This window comes from Python bivittatus, unplaced genomic scaffold (genome assembly GCF_059951505.1).
Source record: "Python bivittatus isolate LINGU-HERP-01145 unplaced genomic scaffold, Pbiv_v1 ctg000410_np1212, whole genome shotgun sequence".
Lineage (NCBI taxonomy): Eukaryota > Metazoa > Chordata > Lepidosauria > Squamata > Pythonidae > Python > Python bivittatus.
Window position 1 is genome coordinate 13,929,526 of NW_028277067.1, and position 16,143 is coordinate 13,945,668.

The following is a 16,143-nucleotide window of genomic DNA, read 5'->3' on the forward strand; positions in this document are numbered from 1 at the left end:
GTATTCAATTTCTTCTTATACTCCTGGAAGGAGTCTCATTTCAGTTCTACCTACTGAGGAATTTTAGGAAACTGGAAAAATCACATGCTGTTGCACAAACCCATGTTGTCTTTCTATCAGTAAATCTTTTTTTGGCATCAGCCTCAACCACACATTCCTAAAAGAAATTATCTTTCCTCCAGATACATTCACCTCTAAGCAGTACAAAACAATCACTGAACTCTGATTTGTAAAGTGCATCTGAGTTTCAATCCATGTTTTAGTGGCTCTGACTCCCTACCTTCTTGTAGAAAGAGGTGCCTAGCACTTGGAAAAAATACTCCAAAGATTACAGGAGTGTGACCCCTTACATTCAACACTTAGATTTCTTACCATTTCTTATATATTTTTCATTATAACCTTAATCTTAAACTTGTAGCAAACAACAAGTATGGTGATGTAGTTGACAACAGATATAAGATGTTGTTAATATAGCCAGAAATGAACACTCCTAATGAGAATTATTATTAGTGAAATATCTTCTGAAGGTGTTTCATAAGACATTCTGCCCTCTCATAATTTTATTCCAAATACTGGACCTTGGGGAATAACTGTTTCCTTTGTCCCATGCTCTAAAATGGGAATTTAAATCTCCCAAATTTTGAGTGTTGCAGGCAAGATTAAGAAAGCATATCCGAAGTGAGCTATGCTAATTATAGAAGAAAAAAATTAACAAAGAAATGTGATCCCTACTGAAGTTATGCAAACTACATACAAAAAGGGAGACATTCCTCCTGTGCAGAGGATGAAGCAACAAGTCTGTTGCAAGCAAGCAGAGGAAGTACTCAGACAAGGCTGGCTTTCAGTTTTTTCTGTCCTTTTATGGGCACTCAGCTGGAATCGACTCAACTCTTATGCTTGCGGAAGGCCAGACATAAGTGAGTCAGGCAAGTTGGGTAGCTCTTTCCCATGTCCTGCTTAATGCTGGGCTATTATGAGCTGTTAAAAAGAGGATGGCGGGGGTGTAAGGCTGAAAAGGAAAAATGGGACTAAATGAGGGAAGTCAAAAGGGCGGGGATAGCAGCCATCAACCCCTCAGTGAAGTAATTCTATTCACCAGCTAACAAACAGTTATGTAGTGAATTCTCTCCCCCACTCCCTCCCTCCCTCCATAGCAGCTCCAGTTAAGCAGCAATGGAAGTCTACCAAACTTCCCAATTTTTTATTAGGATTCCCAATTTTTTATTCCAGAATAATTCTAAAATAGATGGGACTACTCAGGAATAAGCATCTTGACACCAGTAGCTGCTGTCACTCTATGCAAATTCTAATCCAGCATCTTGACAGTCTTAATTTTTGTTAAAAACAGAAAGCAATCCTTAATAATATAATAGATAATATGAAAGAACAGACATTTGGTTCAAACTTAAAAAAACAAGGTGAAAGCAGTAATGATTTCCTGCAATGCTTCCTAAGGGAAGCAAAAGTACTCAGCAAAGTAAACACATACTGTACACACATTTTAATTAGTGACATAGGCCATCACCTCCAATCTTTTCTAATTCAGAGTTTTTGCAAAAAAAAAAAAAAAAGAGGAATACAGTGCAGAATATACACCCATATCTGGGCTCTCCCAATACTGCACTGAGACCATGCTAAAAATATTTTTACTAGCTAAGACCAATCATTTTCTAGGATAGTTATCTGATAATACAGAATCTGTAATTTAAAAGTCAACTGATTTTAATGGATGCATCTATGGGAACTAATACAGTTAGTCTTAGTTTTCAGGTAGCAATTATTACCTACATTTGCACTGTTCGTATGGCTGTATAAGAGTACTTCCCATACAGAAATCATACTACAGTCTGATTCTTGGTTGCACAGAAAGTAATTATGTAATAAACCATTCCAAATTTATTTTGTAGGAAAGACTGTCTATCAGCATTATACAGTGGTGCTTAACAGTTTGAGAACCCCTTTGAATTTTCAATATTTCTGCATAAATACGACCTAAAATGTTATCTGCTCTCCACACAAGTCCTAAAGCTAGATAAAGAAAACCCAATTAAACAAACAAGTCAAAAACATTACAATATACTTGTTCATTGGTTTATTGAGGAAAATGATCGAAAACTACGTATTTGTGTGTGGCAAAAGTATGTGAACTTTCAGTAACTGGTGTGCCCCACTTGGGCACCAATAATTGCAACTAAATGTTTCTGGTAACTGTTGATCAGTCCTGCAAATCGGCTTGGAGGAATTTTAGCCCATTCCTCCTTACAGAACAGCTTCAACTGTGGGATGCTGGTGGGTTTCCTTGCATGAATTGCCCACTTCAGGTCCTTCTACAATATTTCTATAGAATTAAGGTCAGGACTTTGACTTGGCCATTCTTCTTCTTTAACCATTCTTTGGTCATATGACTTGTGAATTTTGGATTGTTGTCTTGCTGCATAACCCATTTTCTCTTGAGCTTCAGTTAACACCCTGACATTTTCCTGTAGAATTTGCCGGTACAATTCAGAACTCATAGTTCCATCAATGATGACAAGCCATCCTGGTCCAAAGGCAGCAAAGCAGGCTCAAACCATGATACTGCCACCACTATCCTTCACAGATGGGATAAGGTTCTTATGCTGGAATGCAGTGTTTGCCTTTCACCAAATATAACACTTCTCATTCAAGCCAAAAAGTTCTATTTTGGTCTCATCCATCTACAGAACATTCTTCCAATAGCTTTCTGGCTTATTCACATGGTATTTTGCAAACTGTAGATGGACAGCAATGTTCTTTTTGGAGAGCAGTGGCTTTCTCCTTGCAACTCCGCCATGCACGCCGTTGTCCTGATGGTGGTCTTGTGAACACTGACATTCGCCAATGCAAGAGAGGCCTTTAGTGTCTTAGATGTTACCTTGGGGTTCTTTGAGATCTCCTGGAGCATTACACACCTTGTTCTTGGTGTGATCTTGGTTGGTTGACCACTCCTGGGAGGGTAACTTAAATTGCCTCCATTTGTACACCATCTGCCTGACAGTGGACTGGTGGAGTCCAAGTTCTCTGGAAATAGTTGTGTAACTTTTTCCAGCCTGGCAAGCTTCAACAACTGTTTTTTGGAGGTCCTCAGAAATCTCCTTTGTTTGAGCCATGACACACTTCCATGTACCTATGTTGTGAAGATCAGACTTTGATAGTGAATACCCAGAATTCTGTTCTTTAAATAAGGCAAGACCTCCCACACTCATACCTGATTATGTTCTCAGTGATTGAAACATTTGACTCTAATTTCCCCTTCAAATGAACTGATAATCCTAGAGCAGTGGATGGCTGGGGAATTCTGGGAGTTGAAGTCCACATGTCTTAAAGTTGCTAAGGTTGAGAAATGCTATCTTAGAGGCTCACATTCTTTTGCCACACATAACTAGCTTTGGATGATTTTCTTTAATAAAAAATGAACAAGTATAATGTTTTTGACTGATTTGTTTAATTGGGTTCTCTTTATCTAGTTTTAGGACTTGTGTGGAAAATAGATCACATTTTAGGTCATATTGATGCAGAAATACTGAAAATTCAAAAGGGGTCACAAACTTCTAAGCGCCACTGTAGGACTCCTTCATTACTGCCAAAAAACCCTGATAGGAGCTTAAAATTGGACATCCTCCCTTACAGAAGAGCAAGTACAGAATTCTCAAGTCTCAGGTGCTGTTGAGCCTGAAATTATTTCCTATTCTATTCTCCCCCAAACTGCAGTTTTCCACATTTAGGAAACCAAAACCACAGGAAATAAACCCTCTTATTTTATAGTAATCTGTGGGCTACAGGCGTTAAAATTAATCCAGCCGGAGGACTTGTTTACGTACACAGAAGATAATTGTGTGCTTTTGGCAAGCTATCGGAACTAGTTACGCCTTCTCAGCTACTCAAAATAAAGAAGCAAAACTGTCAGAGGTATGTAGCAGGGGCCCTCAGCATGGCTACTTCAGTTCCAGATGTACGTAGAGAAAAGGTCCAGTAGGAGCTCTAGGAGCTACCAGATGGGATAACATGCAGCCAGTATTTAGATTCTAAACCCTCTCGATTTTACATCCAGAAGTTGTTAGTAAAGTATGTCTAACTTTTTGCACAAAAACATACACAGAGGTTGTACTCAGGTGCTGATGCTTCTTTGATACACTGTTACTTGAATTATGAAACAACTCAGCCATTTGTCCTGTACATCATTTGTACACAGTGTCTTTCCATACTCAAAACAACCTACACATACAGCCATTATATAACAAAGCACTGTAAAAGAAAAAGCCATTTAGCATCCACCTTACAGAGCAAAGGAAAATATGAGGAAGTGGCTATGGAAAACTGGCTGAGTACAGCAATGCAAAATAAAGGCACAAAGGCAATAGAGTTTTGCTAATGCTCTAGTGGGGTGTGGGGTTGGTGGGAGGGAGATAATGTGAACTATTTTATAAGACTTCATATTTCTGTTGTTTAGGGGAAAAAGTTAGTTGTAATGAATTTGCTAAGAATGTAAACACTTTTAAATGATATTACAAAATGAGTAGGTACATTCAGCTATTAACTCCATCCTCACTTGGTTTTGATCAAACAAACAGAAGCTTGGGTAATTTTACTGAGCTATGCAACACTCTCCCTCCAAGACGCCTTAACACTTTACTTGAATCATTAATTCACTCCAATCATCACAAGTGGACAGATGAGCTGGAAGTAATATCAATATCTTAAGATAGCAGTGAATCACATTAATCTTCCTATAAACAACCAGCACTGGGCACTGATCAAATCAAGTAGTACACAAATCATATTTGAATGAAGACATTTTGCCTCTCATTAACCTATCAGACACTACATAGCAACCATATTGGAGAGGTGAAAGAGAAGTATTTTTCAGTTACCTCTTTTCTACAATCCACTTTGTGGCAAATATATGTAATGGCTTCCACTATAACATTATGGCCATCCCCAGAAAAAGGTGGTTACTTGGCATAATGCTCACACCCTGGATCTGCAGTGATGACATTCAGCTAGAGGAACTTAAAGTACAGCCTCTTTCCTGAAAGCAGATCTATATGAGGTTTAACACTTCAAGAGCAGAACACTTATGAAAACACGAAAACTATAAATATCTCCTTGAGATTGTAAACAGTGAATAAGAGCATGTACATAGTCCTCACCCATTAGCAACAGGGATTGTGGAGCATGAGATCCAATCATGAAACAAAAATAAACAGAATATGGAGTACTGTATCAAATACGAATAGATGGTAGGTTTAAAGAAGGAAGAACTGGAGAGAAGCAATTGATGAATGACATAGTTGAACTATGATAAAACCATACTCATTTAGTTAGCACGGGGATAAGCAACACAGAGACAGAGGACTTTACTCATTGTCTCATCTGTCTTCATGTCCCACATATGTACTGTATGCTTCAAAAATAAGAATACTGGATGACTGCATTTCAGTGCTTTGTTCAGAAGCATGTCCACATACCTTGGAGAAAAAATAACCAAAAGCAAGCTAGGGTGACAGGGAGTATCAGAGGAGCTTTCTGGTAAATAGGTGTTTTCTGACTTGCCATACCCACTGTGTCACTGAATTTGTGTTGGTAGAGAGCATCTACTAGAATGCTCTCGTAATTCAAAGCATAATCACAAGCTTAAAGCAGTGTTCCCATCAATGACTTTGTCTAATAATTTACTGAGTTTCAGTGTAGAGATCTGGGCTTACCTTTAGAACGGGCAAAGTGGCGGACGGGACAGGGGATAATAAGGGAGTTTTATATCAAAGAGACACTATAAAAATAGAGCAAGAAATACCTATAAATATATGCATATTTACAAGATATGATTGCCAATTCTGTGGCCAGCCACTTCTAAATGCTCTTTCAAATCAGAGAAAGTTATTAATGGAAGTAGTATTGAGACCTGATCAAACAAGACAAGGAGAAGTGAAGTAACTATGACCTATATAAAGAAGCACTTTAGAGATGTTGTGGCATCTTCTTGGATCTTCCAGAATATTCTTCTATTGCATGGATCAACACATTGGAAAAAGAAATCTCTACCAAATTCATTTGCTTTGTAACTTCTCCTTCCTCCTCCTCCTCACTGACTAAAGCTCACTCACTGTTAGCACAATACAAAAGAAGAAGTGAAGGTTTTGTAGAAAGCTCTACCTGACACACAGAACACACCAGCTTATGGTATGACCTTTAAGTGGGAGGTCTGGAAAAATCTTAACTAAATGTGCTGGCAGTTAGTCCAGTATGAGATAGCTACTTGCACCTAACAAAGAAAGGCAACAATTCCCTCAAATATCTGCAGTAAATTTGATAAGCAGAAGAGCAATATTCTGTTAGCCTTTAAAATGTCACCAGGGTATTTCTTGTTTGATATGCAGATTTCAACATACATTCTTATCTTTATTGCAAAAGAATGTCTGACACAGCTGGTTTGGCCTGCTAAGGCCTAATGCTGAACAACAAGATAACTTTTGTATGATGATTTAGGAATAAAATCAGATTTTATTAACACTATAAGGAACTTACTTTTGCATTCAAATGCATATAATATTTTCTAGCATTCCTAGCATGCAAAGAGCTTTACAATCATTTATCTAGTTTTGCTCTGTACAACAGAGCATGACTCCCCACCTTTATAAATGAAATTCAGGCAAAGGTCTGATAGAGCCAGAGCTTCAATTACTGCTACTCTTGAGAATCCACAAGGTACAGTCCTCAAAGTTGAATATCTCTGCACACATCAACCTTCATAAATTCATTTAACTATTTACTACATATTTTATATCTTCCATTCATCTCTCTCCCCTTAGTAGCTATAGAAGAACTTTCAAAACTGGACTGACTTTCATTCTCTAGATTCCTGAGCTAGTTTTAAGATACTGTCTCTCGATTGTTGTATTATAACTGTTATCTGCTTGTAGAGTAGACAGCTTATATTTTATTTCAGTACTGTTAATTTCCTTTCCTCTGATAACGTTTTAGCAGCTTTGTTTTTTAAGCACTAAGCCACATTCTGTTTTTAAGAAGCTGACTTTTTAACTAAAATCTTCTTGGAGTATTGCTTGGTAAAGGCTAATAATATAAATAATGCAATTGATAAAATCCAGCAGTTGGGAGGATGAGAACAAACAATTAAAAGCCTTACTTGACTCTGAAGTTCACTCTGCTGCTTAAGGCGCAGGTTCTCTGGAGTGTCTGCCACCATGGTGAAGGACTGCTTTGGATAATGTCTGCAAAAGAAATAAATAAGGCTAAATTAACAGTGTCTCATCTTAATCTGAATTGGCCAATAAAGAATTAAGGAAGCAGTACCAACTATTCCCCTTTCTAGGTTGTATTACTGCATTTTTGGCTTCTGAACAAACTGTAGGCCTTCACTAGCAATTCAAAATACTTCTATTCATCACAGCAAGAGTATTTACAATATATTGCTGTTACTTTCAGTTCCTGAAAGACTACAAAAATAGTTATTTAGTCAAAATTTAATTTTGAAAAAAGGAGGAAAAAAGATACATAGTTTTGTACAAACATTTTATTAATAGCTGTGCTGGCTGGGAATTGTAGGCTAACATATTTAGATGTTAACAGGTTGGGGAAAGCCGAGTTTAAAACTTTCCTGAACTAGAAACCAGTACCCTACAGTTGTTTTATCATTTTGTTTATTATTTTTGCTTTTTGTACACAATCAAAAGCAAAATAATTAAAAATGAGGCAAATATATAAAAAAAATTAAAAAATCAAGTATGCTCAAAATTTATTGAATTAACTTTAATTTTGTCACCTTAACATTTGTCAGTCATTCTCAGAGTAAACCCAAGAATTCAAAATGTCTAGCCTAATGCAATGTTGGGCTAGAGACAGAGCCATTAAATTTCCAGTTTCCAATGTTCTGAACCAGAGGAGAGAAGATAGATGTATGTGCACAAAATAACTAAAGATTTTCAAGAAATTCTCCTGTTTCATAAATTTGCTTCTAGGCTTCTAGATTAATCTCAAATTTTAATCTACAAAAACCAACGTTTTAACCCTATACACTTAAATACAGAAATTATGTTGTTCTATTAGTATATTTTGCATCAAAAATTCAGCTTTCATAAAATCTCATTTCTTATCACTGAAGTCATACATGTACTGTACTACATTTTGTACCACTGCTCTGCAAATAGCCTTGTGTTCTTGTGCAAAGCATTCAATTTTCATGGATGCAGAAGACATCAATCTGCTAATAAATTAAGCAACTGGAAGGGTTCTGCATGAGAGCATGTTATAGCTTTACACACACACAAACATATATATCTTCCTTCTATGACCTATAAACAATGCTAAAATATGTGCATGTAAGCACCATGAATGCAGATAGCTTGTAACAACAGTGATTTGGAGAAAATTAGCAAGTTATAAAGTTTACATATGTACAGATGGACACTTAAAACACTATGGTGAGTTTACAAATAACTAAAAAAAGATGTACTTATGACTAAGACACTGCAGACAATCAAATAAGTCAGAAGAATATGCCCACAAACATTATAAAATTATTTGATATAGAATCACTTTCTGTTTTTTTTAAAAAATCAAACTTCTAACTCATTGCTATAAGGCCAAGCTTGAAAACAAGCCCCACCTTAATAAACCAAAGACTATTTGAACAGAATTCCAGTGACAAGGAACCAGCAGTTTTAGCCATATTCCTAGCAAAACAAGCAAGTATCTATACATATGCCTATTTTTGGGGTAACAGAGTTTGTACCATCCTTGTACAAAATTTCAACTTTTCCAGTTACAGTATCTAAATTAGGCAACAACCAGTTCTGATGTACTTCCCACCTTCCCAATATCTTCCTGCCACCTCACCTAACCTTTATCTTTCCATCATCTTCCCATTGCTATTTCCAATTTTCTTGCTAACCCATCCTGTCTTCAAATGTATGTTTTACAACAAATGTAAAAAAAAGTATATTTTATTTCATTTACCCAAGAATGACAGATGAAACTTGGAAAAAAAATTAATAACCACTTTGTGGTTCAACCAGTGAAAAAAATCCTTGCTGGGTTCTTTCAGTGTAGTATCATCAGGTCTTAGGAATAACCTCTATTGTCCTTGGCCCAAACAGTGAAGCAGTAGGCATTAACTCTCCCCTTCCATGGGCTATCTTTGCTTTCTTGGCCTGTGAAAAGTGCTGTATTCTGCCGAGAGGAATTAGTCTCAATGCAATGGATAACAACCTCTACTTTCAAATTCTTTGTTCTAAGGAAATAGCTGACTTCAATATGTATTTATTTTTTACTGAGCTTACAGGCTGCTCCAGTCAGGATTGATTCCAAGCAGGTCTTGTTGGGATCACAAGTCTCTCGTGATGCACAGGATCATATATGCTGGATATATAGAATTCTGCACTAGTTTCATTTTCATTGCATACTGTGTTTACATTTGGTCTTAACATAATGATACTGGATGTGGCAATAGCAATACCAATTGCTTTTGAATTCTACCTCTGCTATACGATTCTTGTGCAGCCTCAGTTCCCCACTGGCTCTAAAGTAATTATCTACCTGAAAATACTGCTTTAAGGTCAGACTAGTTTTGAAGTGCTATTCATTATTTTTTTCACAGGTCTCCCTGGTCTAACTTTTCTACCCAACAATACAGTATTCTCTACTGATAACACACAAAGATAAGCCACTAGGAACAAACAGCGAGGAGCAGAAGTGAAGACAATGTAGCAGAAACACAAGAAATTCAAGGTTAAAAATGGAATTAACCACCCTGGAAGCACAGCAAAACTGAGACTATGCTTAGATATATTCAGTAAAAATAAACAGCAAGTAACATTATGCTCTTAGTACTCTCTCCTCACAAACTCACAATATGATAGAACATCTAGAATCTCTGTGCCTTTACCACTGTCTCCAAGAAATAACTATCCCCCATGTACAATTTTATGACAATTGTGGTACTCTGTTGTGTAACTAATAATGGAATCTGAAAGGGCCACCAGTAAGATTATTAGGTCAATGCCTTAAATATAAAAAAATTAAGGAGACAGAGGGCAGAAAAATGAACTGTGACAACTAACAGACAGTGAAGTATAATCTACACAGGCCATATCCTTGAAAAGAAAATAAAGGTGATAATCCTTTTGAGGGAAAAAAATACAGTGTCTATCTTATTGTAAAGATCTGTCTGACAATTCACTTGTATTTCACCAGCACTCTCAATAGTAAGCAGCTTGCTAGCTTAAGAACCTCCTCACCCCAAGTCTTAATGAGACGAATGCTTTAAAAGAGGATGTTGTCGCTCCAATATCTGTGCTTGCAACCAAAAAGTGCCCTAAATCCAATTCAGAATAACCCACATTACAGGTAGTCCTTGACTTACATCCATTTTTTCAATGACAGTTCAAAGTCATAATGGTGCTGAACAAATGGTGGTTACAACTGGCCTTCAGAGTTACGGCTGTCCTAGCATCCCCGTGGTCACGCGACTGCAATCTGGGCATTTGGCAACCCATTTGCACTTACAACTGGTCACCAAGCACCCTGCAATCACATGATCGCCATTTGCAACCTTCCCCGCTGGCTTCCCCAGAAAGTCAATGGGGAAGCTAGCAGGGAAGGTCACAAGTCACTGGAGTAAGTCTTCCCCACCTGCCACCCTCCCCAGCCCCTCTGTGCTCGCATCAGCCACTCATGCACCCCTGTGCACCCTCCCCGACCTGTGTTGCACCCCCATGCACTCTCCCCTGCACACCCCCTCACTCCCTCCCCCACTTACCTGCCTACCAGCCTAGGACTTGTAACTTTCTGCTGGCTTCCCCACTGACTTTGGTTGTGGGAAGCTGGCAGGAAGTTGCTTCCCCTAACGACCGTAGGATTGTTAACGACAGCAACCGGGACTGCAGATATTGCTGTTGCTAAGTGATGCAATAGCTCTTTACAACTGGATGGCTTAGCGACGGAAATTCTGGTCCCAGTTGTCATCATAAATTGAGGACTACCTGTATTCTATATTCTATATTGCACATATATAACCAGAATACACATATGGCAATGTATTTAATATATTATATATCCAAATATAATATTCTGGTTTTAGTTTACAGGAGCATAAAACCACTGTTCTTAAGCTCTCTCAAGGCAATTCTGTAATATGAAGAGATTATGAGGAATTAACTCTAACCCCAGAATAACAGGACCATGTAAAATCTGCTATTTTGAATCCAAGTCATTTTCCCTGCTTAAACTATCTTTGGGCCAAATTTGATATACTGTAATGCAAACCTTACAGCTACTGGCAAAATGATAGCCAGAAGTCTATTTCCATCCTCCTAATATTTCTACTAGACCTTTTCTATGTGACAGATTTCTTCGTTTTCCTCCTATTGCTGGCTAAATATAGGAGAGAAATACTAGAGCTATGCAATACTAATATGTCTAATAGTTGTTAAAGGGGTGATTACTTTCTGGTACCAGTTGTAAAGTTACTACAATTCATACTATAACTAATATTCTAAGTAGAAAACCTAAGATACTGAGAAATTGTCTAAGCCACAATACCATTTTTAGACCAGATGGTATAATGCTAAGTTCATGCACCAAACTAAAAATCAATTATGTGGTGAAACAGCCAAGGTAAATCTTCTGCCAAAACCAGCTATCCCAATAACATCAATAGGCTCATGCTTCAAAATCACCAGTATGTGCATTTATCTGCTCTGCTCAAAATTAGAGGAGATACAGGAGAACCAATACACACATTTCTATTGTTTATTCAGGGAGCAGATCTTGAGTTAATCAGGACAGTTAACTGCCTAAGAAAGTATAATTATTACCTACCTGCAGATGGACATGGAATCTATGAAAGAGAGTTGCCTATGGTCCTTTCAGAGCTCTTTTGAAAAGTTCCAAAGCCACCAATTATGGATGAGTTTACTGACACATTTATTCCTTTACAGTTCATAAGTTTCAAGGTTTTATGCAGAAAGAGCTCCTTAGTTTGTCATGACAACCATATCTTAATGTTCTTATTCAAGATGAAGGTTCCAGTACTGGCCTTGATGAAGAAACAGTCAAGCAAGGATTTTAAGTCACAAAGACTCTCTAAAAGAAAATGTTAAAATTTTGAAGAGGTGGGGAATACAACTTTGGAGGTGGTACTATATCTTATTTTTCTAGCACAATTAATTCCAATGCCAGCTCTTTTATTTTAAAAGTTATTTGCAACACAAAAGAAATATCTCCCATTAAATGCAGCAAAGTGATTTGAATTAAAATAAAAACTGCCCATGTCTGAATTTCATTTTCTATTTTATTAATTAATTCTATGCCAGAAACATATTGACACTTCAAACTTTAATTTATTGCATATACCCCATCTATAAAGAACTGCAAGGAATAAAAAAGGGCATTTGTTAAAGATAATATCTCATATTTCTCCAAAAGATGCACACACACACACGCATACACATGGCTGGTATTCAAATTATCCATATAGTAGAACTAGGATGCTAGAAATTACTATTTAAATTCAAGCTTGGCCTAATTCAGCACTGAATTGACAGAAAGCAAGCTGATCTTTAGCAGTCAGAAGATACCCAGTGATTGTCTAAGCAGCCTAAATAAAGCCTACATTTTTCATAATTTTTATACAGGTAGTCCCCGGGTTACAGATGACCCATAGTTAAGAACGGAGCCTATTGTAGCAAAATTTGAGTTAAATACACAATGATTTGAGTTAAATACACAATGGTTCAAGTTCATTACACAATACTACTTATACAGTATTATACAGTAATATTATTCTGGCTTACATACAAATTCAACTTAAGGACAGACTTTGGGAATGGAACTTGTTCTTAAACTGGGAACTACCTGTATTGCTTTGGCTTCTCAAATGAAGCATGGATATTCAAGCACTAACTTTAGCAATTAAACTAAAACAGATCAGGAGCCTGTGCATCTGAACAGAGTGGCATACTTCATAAGGGGCCGAGACATAATTATTTTAGCAGAGCCAGCCCTGGAAACTTATATTGCTACCACAACAGCTATGAAGCAAAAGACAAAAAAGGAATGTAGTGCAGAGGACAGATCTCAATTTCTCCTTTCCATTTTCTTGCTAGTAGAAATACAAGCAGCAGAAAGTTCTCATACACCTATTAATTCAGACACAGTAAATTTATCGCAGTTAAAGAAGTTAATTGACCTCTGTTCACACAAGCAATTTCAATTATTCTGCTTCATAGCATTTCTGCGTACATCAAAAGGCAATACTCCCAACTTCCATATTTATAATTTTTTCAAAATCCTTTCTCATGCCATCTTCTCTTTGCTTTTTTTGTTGGGGGGGGGAGGGAGAACCTTTGAGACAATCTTGTCTCCTGGTGACTGCCTAGACAAGTTCATGCAGTTTTCTTGGAAACGTTTTTGGAAGTGGTTTGCCACTACCTTCTTCCTATGGCTGAGAATGAATGACTGGCCCAAAGTCACCCAGCTGGCTTTCATGCCCAAGGGAGGTCTAGAACTCAAGGTCTTCCAGTTTCTAGCCCAGTGCCTTTAACCCATTACATCAAACTGGCTCTCTCTCTCTCTCTCTTCTTGCTTAGTAGATTGCTATTTTCAGTCTCTCTCTACTGATTCCCCTCCCTGATACTTCATAACAATTGGGAGAGGAAGGAGAAGAGTGATTTGCAGCTGTTGATATTATACAGCTAAGTTATGAAAATATATTTACATCTGAAAATGTGAAGGCCAAGGGGAGGGGAAGAAAAATTCTCTTCCCCTATCCTTTTTCTAGTTTTTGGAAAAACTGATTTTTCTCTATGGCTTTTCTTTTACCTTTCACACAAGAAGTAATGGACTTCTTGCTTTAGTAATTTCTATAGTAATGAGAAGCTTCCTTGTAACTCAGAATACTGAGAAAAAAGCACTTAAACAAAAAGTTGTATCTGAGGCAGAATCTGAAGTTCATAGACAAGTGTTCAATGGGACAGAGGAAGGGAGAAAGAGGAAGGTTCCATTGTAAATACAATCCCAAGACTTGCAAGAACTTTTCATTTTTTAAAAGTGCAAATAATCTCAGAAAACAAACCATTTAGTTTCATTTAGACATCATTCAAAAACTAACAGCTACATTATGGCTTCTCAGTATATATGGATCAAAGCAAATTCTTCATTTATCAAGCATATGGCCTTTTCCAGTTATACTAGTAGAAATTACAGTGGGGCAAACTCTGAGCAAAAATAGTACTATAAACAGGAGTACAAAAAGGTCACCCATTGTAGCAATGAAGAAACAAGGAGACAAAAAAACAGTGCTATTCGTTAACAGACAAAACTGCTGTATGTATCAATGAACAGGGTTTCGCAATAAAACATTAAGCATCATTCTTCCCTGATGTCCAAAATGGTTCTGATCTTATGCTTCTCCAGACTGCCACAACATTCAACTCCCTCGCACACTATATTTCCCAGCCGCATGTAAAGGCCAGACTCATAATTTAAATGAACACCATCCTAGTTGTTTCACAGTGAAGCTGAATGTATCCCATCCCAATCATATACCAACAAACACATAGGCACACACTCATTTCTTCCTAGAATGCTAGAAAAAAACATACAGTTCTAATCAGCCAAGAGCACTGTTCCATCAGTACAGATCCCAACAATAACAAAATACATTTTACTGTTTTAAAGCAGCTGTTTTGTAAAAAGGAACAGTGTGTCTTCCTCCCAGGCTGAGGGAGGACAGAGGAAATAGCTATACAACTAGGTTACTCACTTCCTGCCAGCTACTACAGCATTTCAAGAAATAAGGAGGCCTGGCTCAATGGGATACATGCAAGACATCCTCTTCAATCTATCATCTGTTTAAATAATCTTAATCAATATTAGTACCCATTTTTTGTAGTTTGGAAATAAAACTGTCTATTTCAGTCTCAAGAGTTTAATTTACTGATTAATGCTAAAAAGCCCAACTTTTTCCATTTTTAATTCTTAATTAAATTAAGAAAATGATTACCATTATGGTGTGCCACTAAATTTATTAAATTAAAAAAAACTCTTATACAATAGAAATAACTCTCCAGCACTGCACTCTGGCCATTAATCTGATAATACCTCCACCAACATCCAGCTCCACATTCTGAGATGAAGCCAACCCCAACATCAGTCACCAGCCAGTTACAACCTCAACAAAAGCCCACCTGTTGAGAAAAAAGATCTGTCTACATCTATATGCACTTCCAAATACCGGCAGCATTCTTGAGGAAGTAGTGAGAAACCTGGGGAATCGCTCTCAGGAAAGAAACTTGCAGAGAACCAATAATCATGTACCTCCATTTCAAAAAAGTGCCACACCAAACCTCCATTCATTCCACCTACACCTTCTTTCCAACACTGCCAACCTCCAAGCAAATAAAGGTAGTGGTAAATCTGAATTATAAAGGAAAATCCAGTCAGTGAATCCCATCCCCGAATCCACTGAACAGAAGAATACAGCCCATGAATACACATCTACACATGCATGCTCAGAAGCAAATCCCATAGACTGCAGCACCACCCACTCTCAAGCAACCATCCCACAGCCAATTCCCTGGGATGGCATGTCAACAAGGGGCCAGGAACATATCTGCCCCCAAGCTACAGACCATGACAATAACAGAGGTGCAGGTCCAGCCCAGCTGCAATCGTCCAATGATGCCAGGAGTACAGCCATCCCCTGGCCCATCATTTCCACCTCTCAGACTAATGGAGGACCTGCAGCCAAGTTCAGCAAGCAGTTGCCCCACACCCTTCTGCTAGCCTTTTGCTGTCATCTTACACCACTCTGCCTCCCTCCCTCTCATGTATCACAGCAGGCTGCAGAAAATGACCTGAAGGACCATATGTAGTCCATGGAACACAAGCCTGAGACCCACTGATCTAGACCAACTTCCTGCCAATATAGTAATCCACTATTATAGTATCCCTGACAGATGGCCATCCAGTCTCTCTTTAAGCATCTCCAGCAAAAGAAAGTCCATCTCCTGGGAAAGTCTGCTTATTTATTTATTTTTCAAATTTATATATGCCGCTCATCTCACTATACTGTTCCACTGTGTAACAGCTTTAACAATAGAAAATGTT

At 37.7% G+C, this 16,143-nt stretch overlaps 1 protein-coding gene across 2 annotated transcripts in view; it reads right to left on the reverse strand.

The window, feature by feature from the left end:
* Window positions 1–16,143, reverse strand: part of LASP1 (LIM and SH3 protein 1) — a 55,515-nt gene that overhangs the window by 13,201 nt on the left and 26,171 nt on the right. For both annotated transcript variants that reach the window (XM_088143532.1, XM_007424128.4), the window contains exon 3: window positions 7,163–7,247. In XM_088143532.1, coding sequence (XP_087999658.1) covers window positions 7,163–7,247 — 85 coding nt within the window. The remainder of the gene's footprint in view (window positions 1–7,162; window positions 7,248–16,143) is intronic.